Below are 15,149 nucleotides of genomic sequence, written 5' to 3' on the forward strand. Positions count from 1 at the left end.
GGGCCCATTATTTTATTCAATTTGAGAGTTTTGATGGCTATGAGAACCTCCTGTTCTGCTATGTCAGAGCTTACCACTTTCTATGATGCTCCGCAATGGTGAGCAGAAGAAGCCATTAGAAGGATTTTTCCGATTTTTAGTGGGAAATGGGGATGGGGCTGCATAAAGTTAAGATAGCTGCCTCTGAAACACTGAGATAATTTTAACAAGGTTGCTGGTTAGCTTTTTCTGGCTGGTGTGGAGAGTATTAGGTCGTGTTGGTGCTTTGCTAGCTTAATGTTAGGTTTGTTGCTTTGTTTGTAGAATTTTTGTTTTGCCCAGCAGAGTTGTTTTTTGGCAGTGTCAGTGAAATGAGGGTTTAATTCTGTCCTAATCTATTCTAATTGGTTACAATTATGAAGATCGGGGTTAGTTTTGTGCAGTTATGAGACACGTTCCAATTCAGATTCAAGTTTCAGTCTGCGCTTATCTCTTTGTTTTTTGGGTTGGGAAGCTATCTGAATCAAGTGTCCTGTAAGAACCGCCTTGTATGCTTTCCACAACACTGTTGGTGAAGAAACAGAATCTTTATTAGTAAGTATTCCTTAATATTACATTTGAGTATCTCTAAGAATTTGGGATGTGCCAAAAAGGAACTGTTGAGGGACCATGAAGTCACACAGGGCATCAGCAGAAGGAAGCAACAGTGCATTACCCATGGTTCACATATCCGTGTACCTGCGGGCCACGTTTTGCGCGGGCAAGAGAGCCCATTCATTTGAATGGACTCCCGTGCCCCAGGACACGCAGGGAAGAAGTACCTGCACTTCTTCTGAAAATGCAGCCCACACGGGAACCTCTGTTCCCAGTATGGTTGCGATTTCCAGTGCGGGCGGCATGCCATTAGAATTAATGACACCTGCCCGCGGGTCAGCATTCTTCTGTGTGGGTGGTGCAGCTGTACGGATTTTTGTGTGGATCCGCAGCCGCACCACCCGCACATATGTGAACCTAGCCTTATAGTGGGGTCATGCTGAGACCAATGGTACGGATAACATTTTCACTTTAGAAAGAACCGGGAGGGATGTACATTTGACCAAGATGCGATCTATGTGGGGGTCATGTGGGGAAGAGTAATAAGTGTGTTTGAGGAGTGGGTTTAGTTCACGTCAGGCATCAAAAAGGTCTTATTTTGTGGACATATCATGAAAGTGAATGAGTTAATTTAAGCTTTGAAAAATGAAAGCTAGAAGCTGATTTGTTACCATACAAAGTTGCTCCAGATTCTGGCTGCTCCAGTCTTAGTAAATTCCCCTCAATATTTTTCCCATACCCCACAATTATCCTGAGAAATGCTGTGGTCAAAACACATGCAAAGTGCTAGTCAGCCACAAAATGCTGCAGTTCTGCATCCACTTCAATGCCACCAACTTCAAAAATGCTAGCACATCTGTTTCATGATGATGAATGCTGTCAGCCTGTTTCAAATGTTTGTTTAAAAAAATATGAATCTAAACACAGCAACGAGCAGTAAAAACAGTAAAATGCAAGGAGTATGCAGGAAATCCGGCTGTCTAACCACAAAACTTGAGTTCTGAAAGTGGCATATAATAATGTTGTACTCATATTAAGGTGAAAAAAGTGTTAACAACTGCTAAATTACAGCTTAGTTTGCACTGGCAGATGTCCACCAGGGAAAAGGACCACATAGAGTCTCCAAATAAACAAGAAGAGTTGAGCTGGCACAATATTCTGGAACGACGGTTAGCACTTGCTGAGCTCTGATTTTGCAAAGTGGCTCAGATGTTTGCCAAGAGTGCACCTGCCAGGAGCTGACGGCTGCCTCCGCAAGAATCAGCCACACTGGAGACCGGCAGCAACAAAGAGAGGAAGCTGATGCGTGCCGAGCCACAAAGGGCTGCAAATCCCGAACAAAGTATAAAAGAATAATATTGTTTACGCAAGCTGCTCTTAGAATAAATCAGCCTACCCTCAGACTACTGAGATTTTATACACTGTTTAAAAATACGCTATTTTTGAAATGTCACTGTAGACCTATACTCAAAATTAAATGTAGCCTTACTTAAAGTGCAGCAGTGCCCAGAATATTACAAAGTTTAATCTACTTCAGCTAGAGTCAAGGACGTAAGGCTGGGGATGGAGGAAATAGACAATAATGGATGTCTTCTAGTGAGGAAATGAATTGCATCTGTGCAGGTGCACAGTCTAAAATGCACCTGGGTTTGGGACTGTGCACTTGCATGAATGCCACATTAGGAGCAGCAGCTGTGTCTGTGCTACCGATGGGAAGGCCTAAAAAAAATAGAAAAATTGGGAAAAAACAGGTTTTTTTCAAAGCTTTTTTTTCTGGAAAAAAAAAGATAAATAATATATCTATGACACTGTATTCAAACTACATAACATATAGACCTTAATGAAAGATTTTTGAGACTTTATGTCAAGTCTTAAATTATTGCTAGTTCCCTCAACTGCAGACAAGCAAATCCTGGAATACAGTTCAAGTAACACTGTACTTCTCAATGCAGTTCTCAAACAAGAGAAATTTGAATTTCTGCCACTAAAGAGCACTGCGAGAAGGCTTCAGTTTAGTTTGATTGTTGGTTCCTTCTTGCATCTCATACAGATGGGTGATTGTTGTGATACAGTAGATGGAATTTTGATGAAGGGTTTCTTCAGCAGCATCTTCAAGTAAGGAAGTGTTGCAAACCACTGCCTCAAAAAACACACATTACCTTCATTTATAGATAAAATGACACCTGAAAATCAGAAGAACATTGACCAAGCTCTTCATAGAGCAATATACTGTCAATAACTGAAAATGAATATTGTCAGGAAGCTTTTAAATTATTATGAGGGAAAGAGGAGTGGTTATCTGTTCTCATGTATACATTAAATCTTCTTAATTTATACAGTCCTTGTAATTCCATTTGTACTAAAAAAGAAAATTTTAAAAAGCCGTCCTTTTATTTCAGGCATAATACTTTTATATGCACTGCATTTCACCTTCCCAGTGTAAAAAAATTATTTTCAATTTCTAAAACTAATCCACACTCAGTTTAAAAAAAAAATCTGAAATTTTCCATTTCTTCCAGGAAAAAAAAACAGGGAAAATAATGTTTTTCTTTCCCATGGCTTCAAAATTTCCGGTAATTTTAGTCCATGCAGCCTCTTCTTCCCAATTGACATCAATGGTACTGCCTTCATGGGGCTGCATGGACCATCTGTGCATCCTTATACAGGGAAACACGGCTCTCAGACATGGCACGGATTCATACACCCTGTGTGAATGAGGCCGTACCCCAATTTGTGGTGCATTGTTCACAATGATTGGTCCTGTTATTCATCTACCCGTCCTCCATTCACAGAATGTTTTGCATTCTGGGAAAGAATATTATGAGTTCTATCAATGGAGTAGGCAGGTAGAAGGGGTGAGCAAGCAGCACAATTCTTCCACACTGATTTTAACCCCTGCAGCACTCGAAGATCAGGTCTGTGGGGAGGACCTGACAGCAGTGTCGAGAATATTTCTACACTATATAGCAGCCTGTTGGGTATCGGACTCCCTTCATTACAGGCAGGGCTAGTGCTGGACTAATTTGCACCCTAGGCAAGATCAGCTACTTGCACCCTCCCTCCCCCCAAAAAAAAATAAAACTTCCCCTGTAGTTCTACTTTGCCACCCTAGCACATATCCTCTACCCCAAATCCCCCCTCCTAGCATAAATCCCCCCCAATCCCACCTGCTAGCTCAAATCCCCCTAAATTCCTCCTCCTCGCACAACCCCCTCCAAATTACCCTTCCCAGCACAAATCCTTCCTCCCCACTCAAATCCCACTCCTAGCACAACCCCTCCCAAGCCCCCCTCTTAGCACAATATCCCCCCCCAACACAAATCCACCCAATCTCCCCTCCTAACGCCAATCCCCTCTTCTAACACAAATCCCCCCAATCTCCTCTCCTAGCACAAATTCTACCCCAATCCCCCCTTTTAGCACAAATCCCTCCAATCCCCCCTCCCAGCACCAGTCCAGTGGCCTTAGCTGCACCCTAGGCAGCAGTGCACCCTAGGTGGCTGCCTAGTTTGCCTAGTGGTGGCTCCAGCCCTAATTACAGGTAGGTTATGCACCTGGTGCTGTATCACAACAAAAACTAACTAATCTTCAGCTTCAGGCCTAAAAACATTGCAGGAGATGCTGACAGTTGACCTCAGGCTTTGTTCAGATGTACGGGATCTTCAAGCAGCCAATTGAAGGAGCAAAATGAGGATCCTATGATATGTTATAAACAAAATGAGTACTGTTCCAAGGGTTTTAAAGAAAGAAAAATCAGATTTTTATAATATTTTAAAAACTGGCATTCTTTATTATTCATTTATTAATATATGGAGGAAAATAATAGTGTTCCTGACTGGAGGACTATGTGACACATTGGCAGATGTTTTCCCATCATTGTTCATTCGGAAATAGACATAGTTGATGTATTTGGCATAAATTTGTAAGATGACAAATGAGAACACCAAAATGAGTCATCCCTCACGTTCACACAAAGAAACATCTATGTTATATTTAATTGTAAATTGTTTTGCCAATAAAGCATTTTTCTCTGATACGACATCTGATGAAGTTTTCATATTTTAACATGATTGTGTGTATTCTGTAGCAATCAAAGAATCAACTTGTGTGTATTATACAAATCAGCATATATTGTATATACATATAGGTATATTGTATTTCAGGCTAGGTAAGTTTAGCTGGACAGTTTTGCTCCGTTCCACTCCCACAGTTTGCATTGGATTTCTAAATTCTAAAGCTGGCCATGCACTAATAGAATTTCGATAGAAATTTTTCAATTTTAGAACATTCGTTTGATTTTCTAATTTTTAGTGAGGTCAAATTGCCACTCATTTTTGACCACAGTGATGAGAAAATTCAAAGGACCAGGATGGAAAACAAATTCTAACAGTAAACGTGGTTTTCATTCCCAAATTCGAATGTTAAAAAGAAACTGAATTTTCAGGTAATTTTGAATGGCATTCGTGACGTCATTGAATGTACTGAGAATTTTTGTACAAGTTTGTTTGTACGAATATTCCTATGAATGTCTGTCCGAATATCTGGCGAGCTTAAAACAGCCTTTTACCCAAAACAGCTTAATAAATAATAATATTCTTTAACAAAGAATGTACATTCCACATTAATAATTATACTACCAAAATTAGGGTGTGCTGTAAATTGTCTCCAGCATTCTCCCTTTTTCTTCTTGCCGGAGGCTGCCATTTTGCTCAAACCTAGAGCCCCCAGCAGCAGTAAATCTTTAGGCTGTTAGCAGGTCGGCTTCTACATTATCGGCACAGTGCGTAAAAATTGAGAGCAACTGAGCATGTGCAGAGCAGGGCGAGACAGTGTATTACTAGATTTTAAAAAGTATACTGTAGGCACTTATTTTTAATGTTTTACATAGGTACTGTATACCTGCCAAAAGGGCCAGTCTGAAGTAACCTAGCAGAACTTGATTTTCTGACTAAAGTATAACTAAAGGCAAAACTTTGTTTTAGTTTTGGCTAGAGTGGAGGGGGATTAAAACACCTATCAGGTTCGTATTGCTGTCTGTGCCCCAGTTTGGAAGATTCACCTTCTTTATGTGTCCTGATTACTATAATCATCAAAAGTGAAAGAAAATCCTACATTTCCGGTTGTCACCAGAACAGGAATAGAGGGGAATTCTTCCAATCGGGACACTAGATCTGGTGACACCCCAGAATTTCCATCACTTTGAAGGGATTTCCTCTCACTTCCTATTTGGCTTTGGGACAGGGAGTGAAAGGAAATCTCCCTAATGGGACACACATGGCAAAAAGACATGGATGACAGTCCTCCCTTACTCTAGCCAAAATGAAAAAGCCTTTAGTTCTGCTTTAAGCTTACTCCAATCTTTTATTGAGGTTTCTCAGATGTTACATTCGTGTTCTGCTGCTAAACCAGAAAACCAGCAAGTTTATAAAGAGCAAATATATCTAACCTCATGTATATACCTAGTCAACAAGCTATGACTATGAATACTGATCCTTATTACCAACATAACCCACAGCAGTCAGGTAGTCTTTGCCTTTTATTATGCTAAAGATCACTAATGATATAAAAGAGAGAATCTGGGTGCTTCGGGGCAGCAGGAAGAGTTCTATCATTTCTGATAACGAAACCCAAATTAACACATGCTGGAAATATTATTTACACTTTTACATATGGCTTAAAATAAATAAAACCATTATAAATTCTCTTTAAGACTTCACCACTTGAGAAGCAAGAGCCCATGAATAATTCATATTCATGTCATTGAATTTTGTGTGCTTGGTTCTCCTAAGCAGATTTAAAAAAAATATAAATCTACAACAACTTCCAGAATATCCAATAAGCACAAAAATAAAACACATAAATAGCTAAAAGATCTTAGATACATTATAATTTGATAGGCACAACATGCGTCACTCTGTAACTTTAAAATGGATTTTTTTCCTCTGTAATTAAGTTGTGCCTAACTACACAATTGAAGCTGATTTTATGCATTGAAAGTGGCAAATGAAGTATGGAAAATGTTATTAACAAACTTGGTAAAATATGGCAAGGAAGAGATGGCATCACTTAGGGTTGAAAATACTCACCTGTAACACACACTTATCAGGATGTGGTTTACTAATCACTTGATAAGTCTGTTTGATTGCTTGCTTGACTAACAGACTACATACATTTAATGTCAGCATAAATCTGTGTTATTGACAGGCATCAAAGTAGGGTTTTTACAAGAGGGGTGTTCACTGAAAGCATGGGGACTGCTTCAGCAAACTAACTTTGCTTGCTGCATGCTTGTTCTGGAGCTGTGACTCACAGAGCAATGATGGCAGATATTGGCACTGCTCACTTACCAGATAGTCTGCAATAAACCAAAAGCATTGATTTGGTATAGTTGCAGGCTAGTTGTTAAGTGAGGTGGTAAATTTGTGTTTGTTTTTGATGTCCATTGCCCTTCCATGTGATCCTTGCTGCAAAGGATAGTTATAGGTTGGGGTAGTTGCCCTTTGTTTGTACAGTTGGTGAATTAGTGGTGGGATCTTCAGCTGCCATTGTGCCCTTGCTGGGTGACCTCTGCATCCCTATACCTTTAGTGAGGGGTGGGCTTCCTCCAGGCAAACCTGCCCTTGATCTATCCACTGCTATATGTGTTCCAACTTAGGAGACTCTCAAAATTATAGAGTTACGACCGCAGTACATTGGGGTGCCTTAATATGATACATTTATAAATGTAGCGCTCCTTAAAAAATATATTAATTCATACTTGTGATTTGTAATAAACACATAACATAATCAAACAATTATAATGACATGATTTCAATAAATAAAAATGTCCAAATACAAAAAAACGTGATTATTACTTTACTCTAAAAAATATATAGTCCCATCACTCAATAAGTGATCCAAAAATCTTCACGTGGTGACTTATTAATCATAAGATAGTGACTTTCCGTGATCCTCCAACCAGTAAGATTGTGCGCTCACCTCCTTCTATGCCTAAAAACTAGGCCACACACGCTTGTGGTTCACACAACCTGGAACCTGCTGGAACAGCTGTAGCATATCATGGATATGTGATCTTTCCTATGGATACCTCGGTAAGCCCCTTATTAGCTGGATATCTCTGCAGGGATTAATCCCTCCTTGATCTGCCAGAAATCACCTGCTTTTCTCCTCCTGATTATCTCCTCCTCATTCGTTCCTCTGTTGATACTGAGCTGTCAGTGCCCACGCACCCGTTGTAGTGGGCTGGGGCTCCAGAATCCTTTCTCTCTGCAGCACTTTCAGGATGGATCAGAACAGTTCTGATTGGCAAAGAGCAACACTTTGTTCAGTCTCAGAGGTTCTCCTTGCTGCTGTGCTGTTCCTGATCCCTTTCACATGTGTGTTTGCTCACCTATCGCCTTAATATGGCCACTGCGCCCTACACATACAGCGGGAAAATAAGTATTGAACAAGTCACCATTTTTCTCAGTAAATATATTTCTAAAGGTGCTATTGGCATGAAATTCCCACCACCGTTGGTAACAATATATGCAATCCATACATACAAGAAACCAAAACAAATAGGTTCAGAAATTAAATAATGTGACAAAATGGAATGCAAAAAAAAAAGTATTGAACATATGAAGAAAGGGAGGTGCAAAAAAGCACAATAAGCCAAGACACCAGCTGAAATCTATCAGTAATTAGAAAGCAGTTCTGCCCCTTGTCAGTGCAAATTAATATCAGCTGGTTCAGTCTCAACTGATGGCCTATAAAAAGGTGTCTCATTACCAAGGTGTCACACAAGAAAAATCACATGTTGGGTAAAAGCAAAGAGCTCTCTCAAGAACTTCACGGCATTGTTGCAAAACATACTGATGGCATTGGTTACGGAAGGATTTCTAAACTTCTGAATGTTCCAAGAAGTGGAAAGAACATCATTTCACCATAAACCAGCCAGGACCAGGTGCTCCTCACAAGATTTCTGACAGAGGAGTGAAAAGAATTATCATAAGAGTTGTCCAAGAGCCAAGGACCACTTGTGGAGAGCTTCAGAAAAACATGGAATTAGCAGGTACAATTATTTCAAAGAAAATAATAAGTAATGCACTGAACTGCCATGGCCTGTATGCACGCTCACCACGCAAGACTCCATTGCTGAAGAAAAAGCATGTTGAAGCTCGTCTAAAGTTTGCTGCACAACATTTAGACAAGCCTGTGAAATACTGGGAGAATATAGTCTGGACCAAAATTGAACTCTTTGGATGCCATAGTATATACCATGTTTGGAAGTCAAATGGCACTGCACATCACCCCAAAAAAGTTTGGAGGTGGGAACATCATGATGTGGGGCTATTTTTCAGCATGCAGTATTGGCAAACTTCACGTCATTGAAGGAAGGATGAATGGAAAAATGTACCAAGACATTCTTGATAAAAAACTGCTGCCATCTACCAGAATGATGAAGATAAAACTAGGGTGGACATTTCAGCAAGACAATGATCCCAAACACAAAGCCAAGGAAACTCTCAATTAGTTTCAAAGAAAGAAAATAAAGCGTCCAGAATGGCTCAGCCAATCACTTGACTTGAATCCAACAGAAAATCCATGGAAAGAACTAAAGATCAGAGTTCATAGAAGAGGCCCACAGAACCTTCAAAATTTGAAGACTGTGTGAAAGAATGGGCCAAAATCACACCTGAGCAATACATGCAACTAGTTTCTCAATACAGGAGGCATCTTGTAATTGTCATTACCAACAAAGGATTTTGTACAAAGTATTAAATAAATTCCAGTTAGTGTGTTCAATACTTTTTCCCTGTGTCATATTTTATTACACATAACTTAATTTCTGAACTTATTTGTTTTAGTTTCTTTGTATGTACAAATTGCATGGGTTGTTACCGAAATGTGGTGAACATTTCATATCAATAGCAGCTTTAGAAATATATTTACTGAGAAAAATGGTGACGTGTTCAATACTATCACAGACTAAAAAACAGAGGCTGACAACACTCATGTTGTAAAATGGAAACAATCCTGCTACAGAGTAGCTTGTGCCTAAAGTTGTTGTAAACCCTTACATAGTGAAGTGACTGGCCTCAGGTGATACACAGAGATTAAAGAAATCCTCCTACATAAGTTGTACCTATTTATCTGCAGTATTCTCCTCTCTACAGCCATTCAAAGTCCAGAATTTTACAGCTTATCTGAGAGTTCAGAAAAAAGGGCAAAGAGCTGAAATTACACTCTGCAAGCTCAGTGAGGAGAGCTCTGAGAGCTGATTGGAGGGAAGAGACACACCCCCTCCACACAGCACACAGAAACAGAGCTGAGGCTGTCAGTCTGCTGGAGATCCCTTCCTTGTCAACATTTTTTTCTTGGCGTCAAGAACACTTATCAGAAGCGATTCATGCTGATAGCAGAGGAATGAAGCAACAGACAAAAATTACACTTAGTGCTCTTAATTGAGAAAAGCCCACACTATAGAGGGATATGCTTTGTTCATAATTCATGTCTGAGGTTTACAACCACTTTAAATTGATGTCTGAGTCCTTCATGTTGGTAATCAGAACGTATCCGAAGCTTTGCAGCTTTCGCCCTCAGACTGGGAATCTTTATGCTACACAAGCATCACAAAGTTTCATCAATAAAACCTTATATACAAATGACAGGTACTCACAGGTGATCCTGATAGTAATTCTTGTCATTTAACAATCATCCATAATAGACTCAACTGTTAGCAAGCAAGAGCACCCCAGTTATCTGTTCCCAATGTGTATAGTAGCTGACATGTTTCAAGGGCAGACTCTCTTCTTTAGAGATCTGAAGAAGAGGGTCCACCCTTGACACGTGTTAACTAGGATGCACACTGGTGACAGCACCTACACGTTATGCAGGGCAGACAACAGGGGAGCTCTCTCTTACAGACGTTTCTTATCTTGGGATGATTCTTATGTGGCAAGCATTGCTATCAAGATCAGCTATGAGTACCTGGCATTTAAATTTATATAGGTTGACTGATGTTAATCAGAATATAACTGGATGCTAACATTTATAGGTAAAGTTGATCCAGGGAATATCCGATTGCCTCTCGGGGGATCAGGAAGGAATATTTTTCCCTGCAGGAGCAAATTGGACCATGCTTTGCTGATTTGTTTGCCTTCTTCTGGATTAACTGTGTGTGTAGGATTATAACTTTTTTTTTTAATGGTTGAACTGGATGGACTTTTGTGTTTTTTCAGCCAGACTAACTATGTAACTCTTGTTAAGTCATGAAGCCAGTGTGCTTTCCATTTGCTTTTTACTGGTCACAAACTGATCATTTCCACAGATAAACTTGGCGGCTGCCACTGCTGACTTTCCATTATCCATATGCTATTTTGCTTGGTTGTCATGCTGACCTTCTAAAAGCTCGCTGACATGCTTGTACCAAGCCAGTGACTCAGAAAATATTAAAGCCAGAGCATTGACATAACAGCCAGTGAAGTAGCATTTTCATGAGGAGGTCAGCAGATGCAGCCCACATACTTCTGTTAGGTAAGGTTTACTTTAAACCAAGTAGCAAAAGTAATTTACAAACTGCTCTGCAGTAATATGTTGGTTGATATAGATATAGATATAAATGCATTTAGCAACAGTGTTTTGTTCAGCTTCAGTGATGTGTTCAGATTTGGTATGAATCTTCTACACTATATAAAATATTAGGCCAATGGTGTTCAACTTGCTTAATGTAGGGGGCTTTAGGTGTGGCCCCTGACATTATCAAAGGGTCACAGAAAACATTAAGTAAATGTAATGCTCCAGATGATCTGCTGATCGTGGGTGCAATGCCTTACAGACTGCAGTGTAAAAAAATAATAAATGCACATATTGTATCTGCAAAAAGACATTTATTATTTGTTTTAACATAAAAGGTGAACTTAGCCTTTAACTGAAGTTGAGAAAAGTCAGTTCCCCAGACTGGTTGTACTGTCTAAAAGCTATATCTAGTCTGATTTTATTTCAGATTTTAAATTTGTTCATTTCTTTCTACTTGCAGCCTAACCAAAGTCACAAAAAAATATGTATGTACTGTAGATCCCCCCATGCTCGTCTCCAAGACTTCTCCAGGGCGTCACCCATCCTCTGAAACTCCCTACCCCAATCTATGTGTATGTACTGTACATCCTCTCATGCTCGTCTCCAAGACTTTTCCAGGGCGTCACCCATCCTCTGGAACTCCCTACCCCAATCTATCAGATTATCACCTACTCTACTTGCCTTTCGGCGTTCACTGAAAACCTTTCTCTTCAGGGAAGTCTATCCCGCCCTCTGCTAATTCTGGTATCCTCTACTCTTGCAACCACTCCATCCCCCACAGTGACTACCTACTGTACCACTCACCCCGCCTTCCTAGATTGTAAGCTCCAAGGAGCAGGGCCCTCTAATCCCTCTTGTATTGAACTGTATTGTTACTGTATTGTCTCCCACTATAATGTAAAGCGCTGAGCAAACCGTTGGCGCTATATAAAACCTGTATACCTTTGTGCTAACCACCACCATTTTTATAGTCTTACCACTCCCCTGTTACAGCAGCTGTTTAGGGTGTGTAAATATGACAGTGAAGTTCAATATTCAACAGAGTAAGACCCGATTCTCTGTTCGGACAAACCCCCTCTCCTCCGTTACAATACATGTTTGTATGATACTTGTGCTGAGACGTGTGGCTGTTACTCAGCTCTGTCAACACAGAGCACTGAAGGGCAAGAAGAAGAACGGTATTTTACCCTAGGTTCACATGTAAGCGTTTTCCACACCATTTTGCATTTTGCAGAAAAGCACTACAGGACATTTAACATAATTTCCTATGGGACAGCGCAAACTGCATAGGTGTGAACCTAGCCTTACGGTCATGCACAAATTATAGGATGTAGGGTATAGGACTACACAGAGAAGAAAAAGTTTAGCTTTGATTTGTTCACCAGTTTTTCCAGTATCCCTTTTATTAGAGTTAAATTTCCATCAACCTGAGTTCTCTAAGTTCAGTTATGACCAAATATAATCTCTTTTTAATGATCTGTATTTAAAAAAGGAACATTTACAATCACTCGGAAAAGAGCAAGAACATTGAAAAAACCCTACAGCGCTGACATATGTCAACCTCGGCATTTTAACATCATTATACATATTAAACAAAGTATCTGAACATTTAATGGGTTAGGAAGAAAAATGAAGTGTGCTTAGTCATCAATAAAAAGTGCTTATCTCTTTCATTCTTTGTTTTAAATGATAATTTAATTTCCTGGAGGCAGGTGGATAGCAGGAAGGTGAGCATGAAAGCACTGAACACTTCGCTGCTTTATTGAAAACATATAATTTACAAGGTACTCACCATGTACAAACAGTCTGTCCCAGTAGATCTTTCCAACGTCTTCCCCACCCAGGAACACCAGGTTGGTGAGGATAAGCAGGGCTGTGGAAACAGATGCCGAAGCAGCGTGAAGCAGACGAAACGTCCTCGGTGACAAATGGCGATCCTGTGTATACACATAGGGAAGGGTGATCATTTCATCTTTATGCTTTAACTACAGTGCAGTCCTGGGGAGATAATGACACGAACATGTACTAGCAAGAACATTATGATAGGATTACCACTATAGTGACTGTGGAATGATAACCAGAGTGATTCTGGACATGACGCTTAGATTTTTTTCAGATTTTTTTCTTTTTTAACCACTTCCAGTCCGGACACTTTTACCCCCTTCCTGTCCAGGCCAATTTTCAGCTTTCAGCGCTATCATACTTTGAATGACAATTGCGCGGTCATACAACACTGTACCCATATGAATGTTTTAGCATTTTTTTTGAGACAGATAAAGCTTTATTTTGGTGGTATTTATTCACCGCTGGGATTTTTATGTTTTTTGCTATGTAAATAAAAATGTCCAAAAATTTTGAAAAAAAGTGTTTTTCTTATAAATTTTGCAAATAAATAATATTTAATCATAAATCTTGGCTAAAATTTATTCCGTTATCTTTTTAGTAAAAAAAAAAAATAACCCAAATTAGTTTATAACCAAAAATTATAATTTTTAAACTTTTTTTACATTTTTATTTTTTTTTATATATATATTATTATTTATGTTTTTTTTTTTAACATACTGACTTTGATTTTTTTGTTGTTCAGCAAATTTACCCTAGCACATAATATGATGCTTCCCTATGCAAATTGGCCCTAAATGTGTGCAAAGTAAGACACCATAATTTTTTAGTGAGCAGTTCTCCCACAACTGGAGTTGTTTTAAATCTTTAAGCCAATACTTACAATTCTTTCTTGAATGAAAGACATAGACAGGAACTTCTTCACTCCTTGCTCTGTGATTATTCCAATCCAGTTGAGTGCTGTCCAGTACCAGAGGTATTCATGGCTTCCATGCCAGTAACACACAAATATAAAAGTTAAGGCGGTAGAGAGCAGCATTCTTTCTAGCCCACTTTGTGACCCGCCCATTGGAATGTAAATGTATCTGCAGAAAATAATAGACAAAACACATTGATTTTCTTTCACTTTCTATTGTTCAGGAAAAGAACACCAAATCAACTTTTAAGCAAATCAGGGCTGCTTAAGGATATCCAGCCAATTCAACTTGTTTGCCTTTCAATTTTTATCTTGTTTCTGCGATTCCTGTGAGCTGTCCTGGAACCCTCAATGCTTGTACCAGTTCAGATTTTTTCACTGATGGAGGACAAAGCCATATTCACACCTAACATCTTGTAAGATGTCCATTCTTCTGGGCTGACAGCTTCTCCTATCACACTATACAAATATGTCCATATCATAATACTAAAAATAATATTTATAATTAATTTATTTTGATTTAATTTAACATTTTAAGCTCATTTAAAATGCCTCACCAACATGAATACATAGTTGCATCATAAAGTGCATCTGCAGGCAAAACTATTTTTTTCTGGTGTTAGAGTGGGTAAGACTTTCAGTCAAGTTTTAAACGCTGTCTATCCTTGTAGGCAGATATTGATCTATTTGTACTGGTTAGACAGTACAAATGTCTCGTTTTGTTTAGTTTTGATTCGTTTTTTTGGTTGAAAATGTCATTTGCTGAGATTCAGATGTATCCGAATCTCAGAATGGACACAGAAACAAATGGCAATGAATCCAAAAAGAAATGATAACAAAATTATTGAATGCATTTTTCTCATTCAGATGACATCACATGATGCCATAGTAGTTTGGGCCCATGGGGTAATGAATTACATGAATTACAAATTTGTTGGATAACAAATGGATCCAAATTTCGTTCCATTTGTTAATTCAGATGCACATGACGCCACTCAATCATGTCCAATCAGCTAATGCCATTTCTCTTGCTAGGTTGAACTAGCATTTGAAAATATCAAATCCGTCTGATTCGATGACATATCGAATATGTAGCAATCTTCTGAAAAAAACTGCAACACAAGTATATGAAACAAATTTCCAAAGATACAAAATGAATTCCAAATTCATATTGGGTCAACATAATGAATATGACAAAATTAAATTCAATTAACGAATACATCCGAAATGAAATGTAATGAAAATTTCTGGCATGCCC

The 15,149-nt window shown here is 39.0% G+C and overlaps 1 protein-coding gene across 2 annotated transcripts in view; it reads right to left on the bottom strand.

The window, feature by feature from the left end:
• The window catches only part of HHAT (hedgehog acyltransferase), a 385,158-nt gene that overhangs the window by 110,951 nt on the left and 259,058 nt on the right, over positions 1 to 15,149 (bottom strand). For both annotated transcript variants that reach the window (XM_089677807.1, XM_089677808.1), the window contains 2 exons: positions 13,859 to 14,060; positions 12,926 to 13,070 (listed from right to left, as the gene is read on the bottom strand). In XM_089677807.1, coding sequence (XP_089533933.1) covers positions 12,926 to 13,070; positions 13,859 to 14,060 — 347 coding nt within the window. The remainder of the gene's footprint in view (positions 1 to 12,925; positions 13,071 to 13,858; positions 14,061 to 15,149) is intronic.

This window comes from Staurois parvus, unplaced genomic scaffold, assembly GCF_062004578.1.
Source record: "Staurois parvus isolate SC_StPar_1 unplaced genomic scaffold, SC_StPar_1.0 ptg000192l, whole genome shotgun sequence".
Lineage (NCBI taxonomy): Eukaryota > Metazoa > Chordata > Amphibia > Anura > Ranidae > Staurois > Staurois parvus.